Below are 15,806 nucleotides of genomic sequence, written 5' to 3' on the forward strand. Positions count from 1 at the left end.
CCCTAGAGGAGCACCTACATTTGTTTGTTTGAGAAGGGTGGTGAAGCACAATTTTTTACTGTCAAAATGAATATTAAACCAGTGCATGATACTATGTCAAAAAAGATGGATTTGTCTCATCCGGTCTTGTCTCATCATCTATCTTATTTGACGTAGTATAATGTGCTCATTTTTAGTTAAAAAGAAACAAAACTCCTAAAAATGGTCCTGCTTAGTCCACTGAAAGCATAATAAATCACTGGGGGATTAATAGTGGGATTTATAAACCTACTCTGAAGTTTAAATAGCCATGTGACCAGAAATTGCTGTGCATTTGAGTTTTTTGAATACATTCTATTTTCGTTCCCTTATTTTAAACAGTACAGCAAAAAACTGCAGTGAGGTGAGTGTTATTCCTCGGTAGGTTTTGTTCTTTGTTTGCTGACTCAGTTTGTTTATTAATGGTAAAAGCAAACAGGGGAAGATTTTCTTTTACAGAAAATCCCTTTCATACTTTTCATTTCTTTCTCATACTTTTCTTTACCTTGATACTTTGATAATTATTAAGCATACGGGCACAGACATAATTTAATATGGTTATTAACAGTAAATATACACACAGAAATACATTATGAAATGATCACATTTTTTTTCTTAATGGTTAGTTAATATTTATTACTGGTCATTAAAATTACAATAATGTTAATTCCATATTCCCTGCTTCACTTCCATTTCCATTGCAATACAGGGTATAAATATTTTAAAAATGACTAATTTACCATTTTTCCCCATAAGAGAATCCATCTAAAATCATCTTCATATTATGCACTATGGATTGTAGGTCTTGTATGACACAATGGTAAACACTTTTTTACTGTCTTTACTGACCCGAGTGTCACCGCAGAGGAAATGTCAGAATGGAATTTTGTCAAGGGCACCGCAGGTGTCTACCGACAGACCGGAGCCGGCGAGCCCCAGGTGAAGCCTCACCTGTCTGTGCGGCAGCCTGGAGCATGCGTGACTGTTCTGCAGCAGCAGAAGGCCAGCCCTGGGAGGAGAGATGCTGTACAGAGGTGCAAATGAGGCCCGGGGCCCCTCTGCAATGTGACAGACTCCTGACCCTCTCTGATTTACAGCAGGCCTGCGGGTGTTGGATTAGTGCCATCCTCTTTAATAATGGAGAGCCTCGTGGCGAGGGGGGATCGTGCATTACAGGCAGCACAGGTAAGGAACCTGGTCTCTGCGCTCTCGGCTCCTCAAACACTGCCGCAAAGAGGGCTCACGATTCTCGGAAACCTTGGCACAGCATCTCGGTGTACGTGCCAGTACCAGAGGAGACTTTGTAAAAGCTTTTTTGTGCATGTTAAATCAAATAAAAACATAAATATTACATGAATGTAATGTTAAATAAATGCCTTCAGTGGCTTTACTTAAGGATTGTGGTGCCAGACCCATTCCGGTTCCGGTGCGTGAAATAGTAACTGGAGCGAACCGTTTTGAACTGTAGTGAACTGAACTGAACCGGCCTGGTACTGTCTGTGCAACGGTGATGCACACGTAATGTACTAATTACATCTACCTCATCAAAACAGGAGCAAATTTTGGGGAGAAGGCAGCCCCCTGCAGTTGTGGTCTATCACGATGTTACTGTTTTTAAGAAGTATCTTAAAGAGCTCTGCCTTTTTAGCCAATCTTAAACGTTATATTAGAACTATCTGGCACCTGAACCTCTTTCAGATTAAACCAAACATGACTGTGGCCACCGTTTAGCCAAGGATTCTACATCTGAGGGGCAGATTAACACTTGCCGATACACAAAGCGGGCATTCCACGCCCTACTTCCACTTTTATCTGGCAAAATCAAATGTGAATCCAAACAGACAATCATTAGTTTGAGGTTTTAAGTATCTGACTGGGTTTTAGGTAACTTCTTGCAATCTTAAAGCAATGGCTGCTTATTTTAAGTAGGTATGTGACCTGAGGTCACTGATTTAGGGGTATTTATGGTGGTAGGCCATTTGCCTTCTTGTCTGTTGTGTGTGTGCATTTGTTTGCTTATTTTATCTGCCCTTGGCCTGGTCCTGAATAATAAAAGGAATCATAAAAACCCAGACCAGGGCAGAGAACCATAAAATGCCTGGTACTCTCCCGACAGCACAATAGAACATAAGTGTATCCATTCAAGTTACATGAGCAACAGTGTCAGAACAGGCTAACAACACTCCCAGACCAGTAAGTGTGAGCATAACACCATTCAAGCCCTACTACAACTTAACTTGTGCAACCTGACTAGGCAATGGAAGCCAAGCACACTAGAACACAGAATCCAAAATACATCACAATACTACACGTAAAATAAATATCAATTAAATTACAATTTAAAATAAATATCAATCCTAGAGGTAGCAGGTGTTAGGGGTTGGGAATTAAGAACATTTCCTGTGTGTCCTTCTATGCAGTGGCCACTGCCCTCCCACAAGAAGCCACCCCCACCCCTACCCCCAAGGCACTGAAGCAAATCTATTTTAGAGTGGTGTCGATCATTGCATTTTAAGCAGGCCATAAGATTTTCTTTAATGTGGTGCTTTTGTACTGCATTTGCCATAACCCCAGCGCTGCGAATCGATTCCGCTGATGTATGGTCAGAACCAGCAAGGTCAAACACCGTGCAGCAGACATGCTTTGGAGCAGAGCTGAAATTAGTGGCTTGTGTGAGTCCCTCATAAAGCCGGGTTGGTTAGCAGGTAGCAGAGCACTTTCAGCAGTGACGTCACTCCTTGAGACTTGGTTAGCTAGCTTTGTTGCCTGTAGAGTGAGGGACAAATTGTCATTAGCTCAACTGGTAACAATGTTGGTCATTAGAATTTAGTTTTGTGATGAGACACAGGGGTTCAGTTCTCGTTCACAGAGTTGTGGAAAGTTTTCCATGTTTTCTACACATCGGATGACCTCAAACTATCCATACCTCAAAGACTCCACTCAGAGGTTAGGCAATTAGTTCAGTATCAACTCAGCCGGCTCAAAACCTTGGTTATTGATCGTTTTTCTCCTGATAAATATACGGCCGGTTCACCACACAATCAATCATCTCCCTATCTGAGAATGCTGGTGGACGACAATACCTTTAATAAGAAGTCAAGCCACTCATATTTGCAGTCTGATGAGAGCGCAATTATGTGAAGAGGGTGGACAGGGAAAACTTTTTGCAGGAAGAGCGATTTGTTATTCTTGACAACATCCATGAATTAAACATTACCTCCTGGAGGCTTGCTGGCACTCTTAAAAGCTCCTAAGCACAAATATATGTGAGACATATTGTGAATTAGTTACGCAGCAAGGCTATCAAAGAGTTTGTTTTATCCACTTTGATTTTGTCTGCTGCATAAACCTGCAGACCCCATGCAAGTGATATTAAGGCAATCTGAGAGTATCTGTGGACTTTGAACGTAATTGAACACAGATGACAGTGGAAGAGGAAATTCAAACATAACATATATAGAGTAACATGGAGGACCAAGGCAATCTTGATTCATATACAAAGCAAACTTTCCACTAAGAAAAAATAATATAATCCTTATAGGCAGTGCTGCCTGACCGTGTCACATGACCAATTATAATGGAAATGTATAGGTTTTATCACATTGTGAACCTGCCTATAACATCGGAGGGTTATGCAGTTGGTGGTTCGGGAGGAGGCATCTCTTACACATCTGTTTATATTCACAGTTTGCAACATGGCTGCCAGACCATAAGATACAGCATATTAACTCACTGTTTCCAAGACTGAATGATGCAATTCATTACATGAATAATAAATTGGGAGGAACAACTTTGAAGCTACATTAATTTATAATCACCACACACAAAATGACCATCAAGGCAAATGACCCACACAATCGTGAGTTCATATTATCATATGAAAGAGATGTTACATTATGCACCTATTTACGGATCAGAAGTGGCCATAGGACCATTTATGCACAGTATATCCACCATATGCAATATGACTGCCAAACAAGGAGACCCGTTGTAATTCACATACCAATACATTATCGATTCACATTTATGAAAACATCAGCATTCTGTAGTGGATGGTTCAGGAGAAAAGGCTTGCTTTATTGTGAATTTACAAATATCTGCAACACACTTGCATGTCCATTGAACCAAATGACATCACCTCTGTTCCTGTGCAATATAGTTGGACCATCACTCACAGTATAGTAAGTGTATTTCAAGTATATATATCTTTTTTGGTCTCGAAGGCTTATGAACTTGAGAGCACTACCTAAAACACATGATAGATATATAGTGGTGAACATCAAAGGACATGACTCATCAACATTATTACCTTCGAAATAAGCAAATTCCACAGTGTACAAAACACAACACAACTGTATATCACAGGACATGACCACCAGGCAAAACATGACAAGAATTCCATCTAGGACACTGCCTAAAATCATGAACAGCAATGAGAAACATCTTGTACTTTTTGCATCTCTGTGGCTCAGAAAACTCTTGCAAATCCCATGAAAGGAAAAAAAATTCAGCAATACTGGATGCAGCCTAGGGCCAACACATCTACAGGGCTTGACCAGTAAGCTTGCCAAGTTTCATTCTGGTCGGACAATGTCACAAAAAGTTATAGTATGTGTGTGTGTGTGTGTGAGAGAGAGAGAGAGAGAGAGAAATATGAAGAAAAAAAACCTCAAAAGCCAAAAGGGTAAAATTTCAAGAGATCAATATCAGAGGTGGGAGGAATACGCAAGTGTTCTTCAGGAGCTGGAGAGGTGTGGGATATGCATGAACGCCAGGAATCGTATAGCACTGCTCAGCGCCACTGCAGGGCAGCCTCTCACTAAGAGACTCTGCTATTAATTCGGCTTTTGCTTACTCTCCCTCTCTGTGATGGTTAGCCTGAAAGCAGGCCACAGAGACAGAACCAAGGGAATAAGATTTAACGATTTCCTCTGCAGCCTTTTTTTCACTACACTTTGAGAACATTTCTTTAATAATTGCATTCAAAGGCTCGATCATAGCCTGACGGTAAAAACAAAGAATAGCAATTGAATTCCAGTTTGAGTTTTGCAGGTTTTGCACACCTTCAGGGTTAAAGTTTCAAGGCTGGTTTGGCTTGGAGGTTGTTCTGTCCATGGAGATGGAGATGGATATACTTGGCCTTTCTTGGGCTTTCATCCAAAGTAACAACACATCAACAAGAAATTTAAGGTTAAATCTCGTTCATTCAAAAACGTAGGGTGGGGAAGGGGGTAGGGCCTCAACCCTGTGATGTAAGTAGAACTGCCTCTTGAAATCAATATAAAATCATGCCACTTCAACACAATGCACCCCAAAAAGCACATTCCTCCTCTTATTCATTCACACTACTTTGTGGGTTCTTGTATTAAATTATAGTTGAAGAATGACCTTCTGCTGAAATATGCAATGCCTTCTGAAGTGTTTTTTGTGTAAGATTTTGCACAACAGCTTTTATAAATTCTTAATATCGCCACAGTTTAGGTTTCTTTCCTCAAGAGGAATATGATCAACTCGTTATGAACTCCTGAAGCTGCCTAATAACAAACTGATCATTTGAATCAGCTGTGTTGGAGCAGGGAGAGATCTAAAACATGCAGGACAAGTGGTACTCCAGGAGAGGTTTGAGAAACGCTGCTTTAGGACATTTTCGCTCCCGTTAAAATTGTGGGGTTTATTTCTCTGCAGATGTTGAAACTTGTTCTGTCAGAAGGAGGTGAGTTACCTTCCTGCTACCATCAAAATCAGCATTTATTTCCCTCGTATATGTTAATTGTATATAAATTGACCAACCCATGGAAAGGCTCTTGTGCTCTCTCTCTCTCTCTCTCTCTCCCCCTTTCATAGGAGGTGAATGTGGAAATGTTATTGATCAGCATAATAAACAGCATAATTCTCATCACCCTAATAATCAAAACCAAGCTTTCCGTCACAAACCTGTCTGTCCCTGTATTTCTGCTCAAATATGATAATCAGAAGATTGATTTTCTCCCTCGAGTCTCAATTATTGTTGGACCAAGCGCGATGCAGATGAGGTTCTGGTTCTATAGCCTGACTGCTGACGCTGTCACGAAACATTGCTCTGGTGAAATGACTCTTATCACACGTTCCAGGAGCTTTTTGGGACGGCTGAGATGAGAACAATTGTTGAACATTTTAGTGATGAGGTCTGACGCTAAATTCTGGCCGTAATTAACATACAGGATTTTTTTTGATGAGTGTTGGCGATTGCTCCGTTTCTTTTAAAATACAATAAAATGCTGAGACTTTTATAGTTGGCCTTCCATATTAACATAGGCACCAAATCCGATGATACATGAGGTAACATGAATTTTTGTCAGAACCCTCTTAATCCGTTTTTTTTTTTCGATAGATAAAACATAATGAATTAATAAGCACAAGTGCTCTTCGGTTCCGTTTTGCCAACCTGTTTGACCCTATGTTTCTGCTTCTCTCTCTTTTAATTGTTGATATGGTTAGTGGTAGGGATAATCTGTACAACTCTGGTACAGTGACAAAAACACAGGGGACAGCTATTTTTCACCGACGAGATTACTGATGACGTCCTGACAGTGCCGCTTCAATGTTATTGCAATAAGCAGCCATCCAAATGATATTAGAAGTGGGGAATTTTTGCAGAACCAGTGGTGATATGCAAGGTCTAGTCTTGAGCTCACAGGACGTAAATGGACAGTATTTTACCTGCGAAAAACAACAACAAAAACACTTTAAAACAATGTTAAAGACAGACAGGCTGAAGGCAAATAATCGCAAGTAAATAAGACACTGGAAAGGCGGTTAAATCCCGCCATCTTGTGGCTGACCATAGTACTACTGTCATGTAGTCGTGTCCCAGCTGTATCAACCTTAATGCTAGCCAATTAATTGTTTTTCTATAATATGCCTACATTGCTTTTATGATTTAAAATCGCATTTCTAATATTCAGGTTTTAATTTCGAAGGAAGACGTTTTAATTGCCCGGAGAACTGTTTTCACATACAGTTACAGAAACACAAGAAATCTTATGTTTTATTCGCTGTTTGAGAAAGTCTAAAAGCCTTATTTTGTGAACCCAATATGCATTTCAACTGAATGAGAGGCATTTTTAAGTAGATGCATCATAAATATGTATAAACATATTCACACTTCTTTTTGAAGCTTAGCATAGCAGTCCTTTTGAAAAACGACTCAAAACCTATGCAAATGAAGCGTTATGTAAGTTACTGATTTTGTTAATAATTCCGTCAAAGTACTAGCAATTTATGTATATCAACCACATATTTCTGAAAAATCACATTGGTTCTGCTGGTCGTTTAAGGCAGGGCGCATGCGTACACTGCCTCGCAAAACAGAATCTGTTTGATTGAGGCAAAGAGGGTATATCTGTTTTTACAGTAAATAAACATATGTATTTCGTTTCTGAAACGTGGATTATGCAACCGCAAGCGACGGCTGCGTCATGAATTGAGCACTGTAAGTATATAGCTTTTTTCTGGTTAATTACCAAATTTCTGTCAATTCTTTAGTGCCGAGTATGCTGCCTCCCAGATTTCGCTTTTAAGAGTAGCCCGTAGTTTCGAAATTCGGGTTCCAAGAGATTCCAGTCACTACCGAATCGCGACGAAGGGCCCCGTTTTTTATTGCACCCAGTAGATAATCTGAAATAAATCTTAGTACATTTACTCCTGGATCAAGAACCCGTACAGCTGCTGCAGCCGGGGAAAGGAACAGGTGTTTCGATATCCTTAGCAACAGGAAGAACAAAGCGGGCTGCCGCGTTTAGCCTCTTTCGTGACAGTTTTTAAATCTTCGAAATAAGAATGTTTGATGGTCGCGAGGAAATTATGGTGAGTGGCGATCTGGTTACATTGTCTCCCCAATGTCACAAAATGTTGAATTTTGATTGGAAACTAAGGATGGACGGGCGAATAGCCTAAATGAGTTTGGTTATAGTTTTAGTCTCGGGAATGGGACCCCTTGTCTAAAGTATAATATTATTTTAAAAAGTGTGAGTTTTTCGGTTGGTAACAAATATAATGAAATTTAATCAGGGCAGGCTAGAATTCAGATCCCACCTTTCGTTTCTGAATCTTCAATTACCGTTACCCTGCACGGTCCGAGTGAGCTGTACCCAGTTACGGTAAAATATCTGATATGGACTAATAGCTAATTAAATATATGTGACACGATTGTCTTCCGCGATCATACAATTAGGTGATAAGAAAATTGCTAATTAATTCATCTGAAGCACAGTCGTATTTTAATTCAACTGAAATCCGCATTCAGTAATTTAAGAGCCAGTCTATGGTCAGTTATACTTCGATGTCAGTAGCCTACGCACGTCACTACCGACGGTAGTTACCTCTAATATTATGTCGGCGCTATTTCGGATAGTAGCGTAATTTGATTGGAAAAACTTTTATTAAGCTACTTGCGATTAAATGTTGAATGCTCACACAGCGATCATATTTATGTTAATTTTGTTAATAGTAATGTTAATCGTTATCACAACATGGTTTTGTAGTATTTGAACGTGAAACAGGCCTGCACTCTCCATGGGTAGATGTCTGTCTGTGTTCATATCCTTTCATGTCCATATCCACAGATCCCAGTGCAGTGGACCCAACGCTCTGCGGATGGCCCGACAGAATGGTCTCACGCAGAAGTTCCAGATTCTCGTATTCTGACGTTTTTCGTTTGTTGAACAGTTAATGTCCCACAGAGCGAAGTGCGCCTCTGAAACAGCACTAGTGTGGAGATTCTGATTACAGACGTAGGCTAGGCAACATCATCTTTTCGACTGTCTTGGTTCGGCTTAAGAGTGTAAAAAGTTGCGCTCTGAGTGGCTCCAGGAGTGAACTGTTGCAGAAAAAGTGCATGTTAGTGCACCCAGTTATTTCTCAGTGTGTGTCTTAGTTTTTGCAAATTCGCGGTGTTTTATTGAATGCGTTGAGTTATTGTAGAATGTTTCATTGTTAGAGACTGATTCCTGGTAGTCAAATCAATGAAATATCAAACATGTTTCACTGAAGAACTAAACTTGCACAATATGTGACTGAGCTCTCACTAGAGACGTTGATTTTAGCTGCTCCGTTTAAGTCAATGATACTGAAAAGACGGACACACTAAGTCTGTGAATTTATTCATTTAATTCATACATCAAAAGTATCCTGCTGATACACTGCGGTTGCAAACCTGGCGGCATCTCAGCGCGTCCAGACACTCCGTCTTAAAGTTGCCGCAGACAAGGAACATTCCAGCCCATGGCTGTATTTCAGTCACAGTGAAGACCAGGTATCCTTACCTAAACCCGCGGCCTTTTTTTTTAAGCTGTGTGTATTTTCACCCAAATCGAGCACTTCATTGTTGTCACTCCACGCCGCATAGAGACATTCCTTGAAGGCACAGAGCCCTGACTGTGAACGCACTGCAGATCTGAAGTCTGCGCCGGAATGCCAGAGCATAACGGAACTGTCCATGATTTCGGGAAATTAGCGACACGCAGCCTGAGAATGCGAGACCTCAGCCGCTACGGGGAGTGGGTGCAGCGTGCCCTCCTTTAACGAATAACAGGTACGGGGTACGTGCAATGCAAGCTATCTGTAAGTAATCTTCTTGTGGATTTCCCAGGTCTGACCCCGGGGAGACATCCGTGCATGCTGATGTTCTGTCCAACAGAGTTTTCAGTGTTTCATGTTGAATTAATTGAACACTGATCGTATTTGCCATGAGCTTATTTGCTGTTACTTTCGTCGTTACATATGCCCCTTGCTGGAGGTTTGTTTTAAAATAAGGATGCAATTAAAGATGTTCCTCTATGCTCTGTCTATTCATCTCAGACTCTGTTCACCAAACCATTTATTTAACAAAATAATTTAGTGCTAATTAAATGTAGAGATGTCTAATAAAGATCATCAATATCCATTTAGTTAACCCTTGTTAACAAAGAGTTTAGATGGAATGAAAACCAGCACATACATTACATTACATTACATTCTTTTTGTAGACATTTTTATCCAAAGCGACTTCCAGCACAAAAAAACACAAGTGTATCAGTTCAGGCTGGATGAGCAACAGTGTCAGACCAGGCTAGTGTGCATAACACTATTCAAGCCCTACCACATGGTTAACTTGTGCAATCTGACTAGACAGCCTAGAAACTAAGGGAAGCCAATTAAGTAGACACATTATCATACATCACAGGATCCAAAATACACAGAATGTGGTTTTATGTTTGGGAAACAATGGTGTATGACAACTATGAAATATCTATATAATTTGCCATTTTTTCCATGACAGTCTGACAACAAATGCAAAATTACCTCCGCGAGTCCCTTATGATTGTATGCTATAAGTTCTGTCTGAGTGCTGAGTTAAGACATTCTTTTATGCTTCTGTACACCTTGATTTCGGAAAGTATTCAGACCCTTTCACTTTTTGCACACTTTGTGATGTTATATTTAATCTAAAATGAATTGAATGTATTATATTTTATCACCCAATAACCCATAATGACAAATCAAAAACTTTTTTAGAAGTTTTTACAAATTCATTAAAAATCAAAAACTGAAATATCTCATCTACATAAGTATTCAGGCCCTTTGCTGTGGAATTCTAGGTTGAACTCAGGTGCATCCTGTTTGCCTTGATTATCCTTGAGATGTCTATAGAGCTGGCTGGGGTCTGAATACTTTCTGAAGCTACTGTATTATGGTGCATATGCTGTATGTGTAATTTGCACGTGCTGATTTGATTCCCCACTGGGGCACTGGTGCTGTACCTTTGGGCAAGGTACCTATCCCACAATTGCTTCAATACATATCCAGCTATAGAAAAATGGATAACATTGTAAAAACCTGTAATTGATGTCAGTCTAAATACCAATAATGTAATAATATGATGTAACTCGCTGTTTGTGGCATGTAGTTGCAGATGCGCAGGCCCTGAGCGCGGCGGAGCTGTGCGGAGCCGCCATGCGGCGGCGTCTGTCTCACCGGGACTCCCGAGCCCTGCCGTCCTGCGACAGCAGCCCCGAGGCCTCACCCTGCGGCCGCGCACCGCCCCCCTGCTGCTTCTGCTGGTGCTGCTGCTGCAGCTGCTCCTGGTGAGAGGGCAGGACGGGTGGGCCACCGTCATGTGACGAGGGGTGGCTTTCACAGACCGGGGAGGCTGCACTCTAGAACACTCCTCTCAGCCCACCTCACACCTCAACTGGTGACCATTTCCTGTGATGTCACAGACTGGTCTCGTTTGATTGGTTGGTGAGAGAGGATGGAGGAAGTGGCATAGAGTGTATAATGTACTTCAGAATCAAATGGCTTTACTCATGAAAGCATAAACATACGATCCCTGCACATACTTTAGGAAATGTTTTCAAAATGTAACATGTATTCAAATATAGAATCCATAAAACTTCAAACAAGCATCTACTTTGTATAAAATAACATATACATGTGCAAATTCTCAAAAGATAACCCATGTATGATTGCATTTTTCTGGAGCTGCTCATCTGGCACAGGGCTGTGCAGAGTGAATTAGATTGGATTATTTATTCATATTTGACACACTCACCTGTGCTCTTTCCTGCTTTGAGGGATTTACATTTTTAACATTTATCCTCTTAAAATATGTTGGATTGTTAAAAGGGAGGTTATTGTGCCTTTGTTTCTGGACAGGACCATTCAAAGGTTAAGGGTTCAGGTGCTGCCTGAATCAGGCCTGGGGTTGCTGTCTATTCTGTACTCAGCTTGAAAACAAATAACTTATCAATGACAATGGGTACCGAAAGCCCAAACTTACACCAGAAGCCTCAGTGTTCAAATGACTTATTGTGGCTCACATTGGGGGAATACATGTCATTTTTCCTGTCTCCTTTGCGGTGTGTAAAGCATAGCAATTCTGCTGTTTTTTGTCATAGTAAAGCAGCGTTGTGCTTGCAGAATGTTTGAAAATTACTTTGCCAGCTCCCCTCTGGTCGGCTACCAGCTGCTGGGGTTTCTGATATTGCTGGACATTTGAAGAAATTAAATATAGTGTCTGATGTGTGTGTGTGTGTGTGTGTGTGTTTGGCAGCTTGGCCATGAAGGGCAGGGAGAAGGGAGTGTGCAACAGCAGGAGAACCTCCAACGTCTCCACACTGGGCAGCTTGCAGAGGACTGACGAGAGGTACCTACAGTATACACACACACACACACACACACTCTCACACACACACACACACACACACACACACATTCACACGTGCAGCAAAAAAGAATAAACACATGCAACAAACTTCTGAACATATGTGATGGGTTTTACACAGCCCCATCCATGCACACACAATGAAATACAGACCTGATTAAGCATATACAAACACATATGGATTATTTCCAGTGCATTTCTTTAGATAGAGGGCTTAAATATTATCAGTCCTCTGAAACAATCTTCCAGATGTTTATTCTAAATCCTTGACTTACCTGAGCTTTTTTTTTTGTAATGAACTTGATTGTCCTAAGAATGCCACAATCACACAATCAAGTTATCCAGTCACACTCCAGTTCATGATACTTAACCAGTATGGTGCCCCAACATCTCACTTTAACTGACTCTTCCGCTGAGCATGCTATTAACATTGAATAACAGATGCTGGTCACCTGTTATAAATGACTTATAAATTCTCAACAATAGTGAGGTGATGCAGTGAAAGGCTGGTTGGCTTGTGTTGCAGTATTGGCCCTGCAGTCATTTGTAAGGAGTGAAGAGCAATATCTCATTTTTCTTGATCTTGATAATAGAAAAACGAAAGCCCCTCAGGGTCCCTGCATTCCTCTCACCCATTCACTTGCCTTTCTCTGTCTCTTGCCTTCAGACATGTCAGACTCATACTTCTCCCCTGTGCCTTTCCAAAAATCCCCCACAGCAAAGCTCTCCTCTCCTCCTGTCTCCTTATTTGTTCCTTCCTGTCTTTTATCTGCCTTCCTTTTCATTTTTTCATATTGAATAAATGCCTGTTTTTGATTTTTTTCCACTTTTAATGTGGCACTCTCTTAAAAAAACACACACGCATACTCACACACATACAAGCACCCTATTCACAAATGAAGCATGTGCAGTCTGTGGCAGCCACATACACACACACTCACACACAGGACTTAATGCACACTGATGAATATGGTGAATGTGTGTGCGCGTGTGTGTGCATGTGCACATGTGTGTGTGTGTGTGTGTGTGTGTGTGTGTGTGTGTTTGTGTGTGTAAATGTGCGTGTGTATGTGTGCGTGTGTATGTGTCCGTGTGTGTGTGTGTGTGTTTATGTGCGTGCGTACGTGTGTGTGTGCGTGCACGTGTGTGTGTGTGTGTGTGTATGTGTGTGTGTGTGTGTATGTGTGCGCGTGCGTGTGTGTGTGTGTGTGTGTTTATGTGTGTGTGTGTTTGTGTGTGTGTGCGTGCGTGTGTGTGTGTGTGTGCATGCGCGTGTGTGTGTCTCAGTGGCAGGCTGAGCGTGTCGGAGGTGTCCTCCTGGGCCCTGTCCTTCTCGGCTCTGCTGGAGAGCCCCGCGGGCCGTGCCGTCTTCATGGAGTTCCTGCGCTCCGAGCACAGCGACGAGAACATGCTCTTCTGGCAGGCCTGCGAGGGGCTGAAGGCCGAGACGCACCGGGCAGCCGTGGCCGAGCGCGCCAAGCAGATCTACCTGGACTACATCTCCATCCTGTCCCCTAAAGAGGTACATCCCAACCACCCTGGGGACTCATTACATTACAGTACATGCATGTAGCAGACACTCTTATCCAGAGCGAATTTCATCACAATAGAACATAAGTGCATCCATTCAATGTAAACAAGCAACAGCGTCGGACCAGGCTCACAACACTCCCAGACCAGTGAGTTTGAGCAATAACACCATTCATGTTCTACCACAAGTTAACTTGTGCACTCTGACAAATGCCAGGTACACTACTACACAACAGTCCCAAGAACACAAATTATAATACGTTGTAATGCTACACATAAAACTGTCATCAAACACAAGAAGTGGCAGGTGTTAGGGGGTGGGGATCAAAGCGGAACCGACATGCAGTCTGAAGAGGTGGGAAGATGGCCAGTGATTCCGCTGTCCTAACCCCCTGTGGGGAGTTCATTCCACCACTGAGGGACCAGTCCAGACAGGGATCGTATCTGAGACAAGCGACCCCGTCAGTTCAGGACAGTCAGTTGCCCTGTGGAATCAGGAATCCACACATATTGCCTCAGTCTGGCTCAGTTTTGCCTGAACTGGAACTTGCATACAATTTTTCACCCTTCTTCAGAAAATGTTCATATACAGTGCCAGTCAAAAGTTTGGACACACCTGATTAACATAATGGGAGACAAGCATTCAAAGTCAATTTTGATGTAAACACTTTTGCTTAAATTCTTGTAATTTGTTTCTTGGACAAATAAAAATAGCAAAGTTGATGTCTACGCATGAATTTCTTTCCAAATTTGTTTTTTTTTAATCTTAAAAAATATTTTTGGACTATTTTGAAGAATCTAAAATATAAGGTAGTTTTCATTTAACACTTTTTTGGTTGCTACATAATTCCATCTGCATTAATTCATAGGTTGATGTCTTTATTATTATTCTAGAATGTGGGAAAAATAGTAAAAATAAAGAAAGGAAAGTGTGTCTAAACTTTTGACTGTTACTGTACATGTAATAAACACGGTGTTTTGTTATTTCAGCATGTGGTCCATTTTACTTTGGAGTAAAGGAGCTTTAGCTAAGTACATGGATAATTTAATGTGATCGTTATGCTGAGCGAAGTCACGCCGTTGCACTGTGGATCCACAGGTCAGCATCGACGCCACCGTCCGCGAGACCATCAACAGCAACATGGCGGTGCCCACAGCACACATCTTCGACGACGCCCAGGCGCAGATCTTCGCCCTGATGCACCGGGACTCCTACCCACGGTTCCTCAACTCACCGCTCTACCAGTCCCTGCTGCAGAGTCTGGGGCCTGCAGTTCCCTCTGGTGACAGCTAGGGGGAGACAGAGTGCTGTCAAGGATTTCGCTCTACCTGCGGCGATGCCAGAGTCATGTGAACAGACCAACATCCAGCGTGCTCTGAGGAAAGAGACGGGGGCGCTGCCAGTGGCACAGGGCTTTGGCCGCCTCAGCAAGGTTGGCGTTTGGAGCAGTTTGTGGGTGTTTAACCCCCTCCTGTCCCTTCCTATTCATTGGTTTTTGGCAGGCTTTTTTCCTTACTGTGAGGCTGTAAAGTGTCTGTCCCTGGCAAAAGGCCTTTATTCCTCTGAGATCTCTCCAAGTGGAGTGGCAGGCTTAGGGTTTTTTTCCCATTAGAGGTGAAGGAGGCCAGTTCCTGACCCAGGTCAGAACAAAGGAGTGGCAAGAGGGAGGGGACTGATTACTGCGGATAGCCTGCAAGGAGATCTTTCTTAGCTTTGGCAACCCAGCGCCATCATCCAGATTGTAAAGCCACTGAGATGCCTTACTGGGGCTTTAAGACTGCTGTGGGACATTGAGACATAGGTCTGTGAAGTTGGGTTTGAGGTATTAAATGCAGATGTCAATATGTGGTTAAAGGTGTTGCAAAGATGTTCTGATTCTGCTACAGCTGGAAAAGCCAGGCCAGAACCTCATTCTCAGGCTCATCAACCAACCCTCGATGTCACCGCTGTGCCACCTTTGGGATTGAGTCGGGAACGGGTTTTCTGAAATTACAGTTATAAGCCAACCTTGCAGCCTCAGAAACCTGACTTCCGCCACCGTACTGTACGTAGTGCTCAAGTTGTGATCAGTGTCCG

The 15,806-nt window shown here is 42.0% G+C and overlaps 1 protein-coding gene across 1 annotated transcript; it reads left to right on the forward strand.

The window, feature by feature from the left end:
* The first annotated feature begins 9,468 nt into the window (after nt 1-9,468).
* On the forward strand, nt 9,469-15,023 carry LOC118784353 (regulator of G-protein signaling 20-like). The gene is made up of 5 exons (XM_036538564.1): nt 9,469-9,565; nt 10,943-11,120; nt 12,089-12,181; nt 13,487-13,721; nt 14,829-15,023. Exons 1-5 carry the CDS (start codon nt 9,469-9,471, stop codon nt 15,021-15,023), a joined length of 798 nt encoding a protein of 265 aa, XP_036394457.1.
* The last annotated feature ends 783 nt before the right edge of the window (nt 15,024-15,806 follow it).

This window comes from Megalops cyprinoides, chromosome 10 (genome assembly GCF_013368585.1).
Source record: "Megalops cyprinoides isolate fMegCyp1 chromosome 10, fMegCyp1.pri, whole genome shotgun sequence".
Taxonomy (NCBI): domain Eukaryota; kingdom Metazoa; phylum Chordata; class Actinopteri; order Elopiformes; family Megalopidae; genus Megalops; species Megalops cyprinoides.

Bases quoted from the DNA above. Each gene is read 5' to 3' on its own strand.
- LOC118784353 (XM_036538564.1), top strand. From the start codon at position 9,469: ATGCCAGAGCATAACGGAACTGTCCATGATTTCGGGAAATTAGCGACA. The intron at 11,121-12,088 runs GTGAGAGGGCAG...TGTGTTTGGCAG, and splicing joins TGCTGCTGCAGCTGCTCCTG to CTTGGCCATGAAGGGCAGGG. The intron at 12,182-13,486 runs GTACCTACAGTA...TGTGTGTCTCAG, and splicing joins TTGCAGAGGACTGACGAGAG to TGGCAGGCTGAGCGTGTCGG.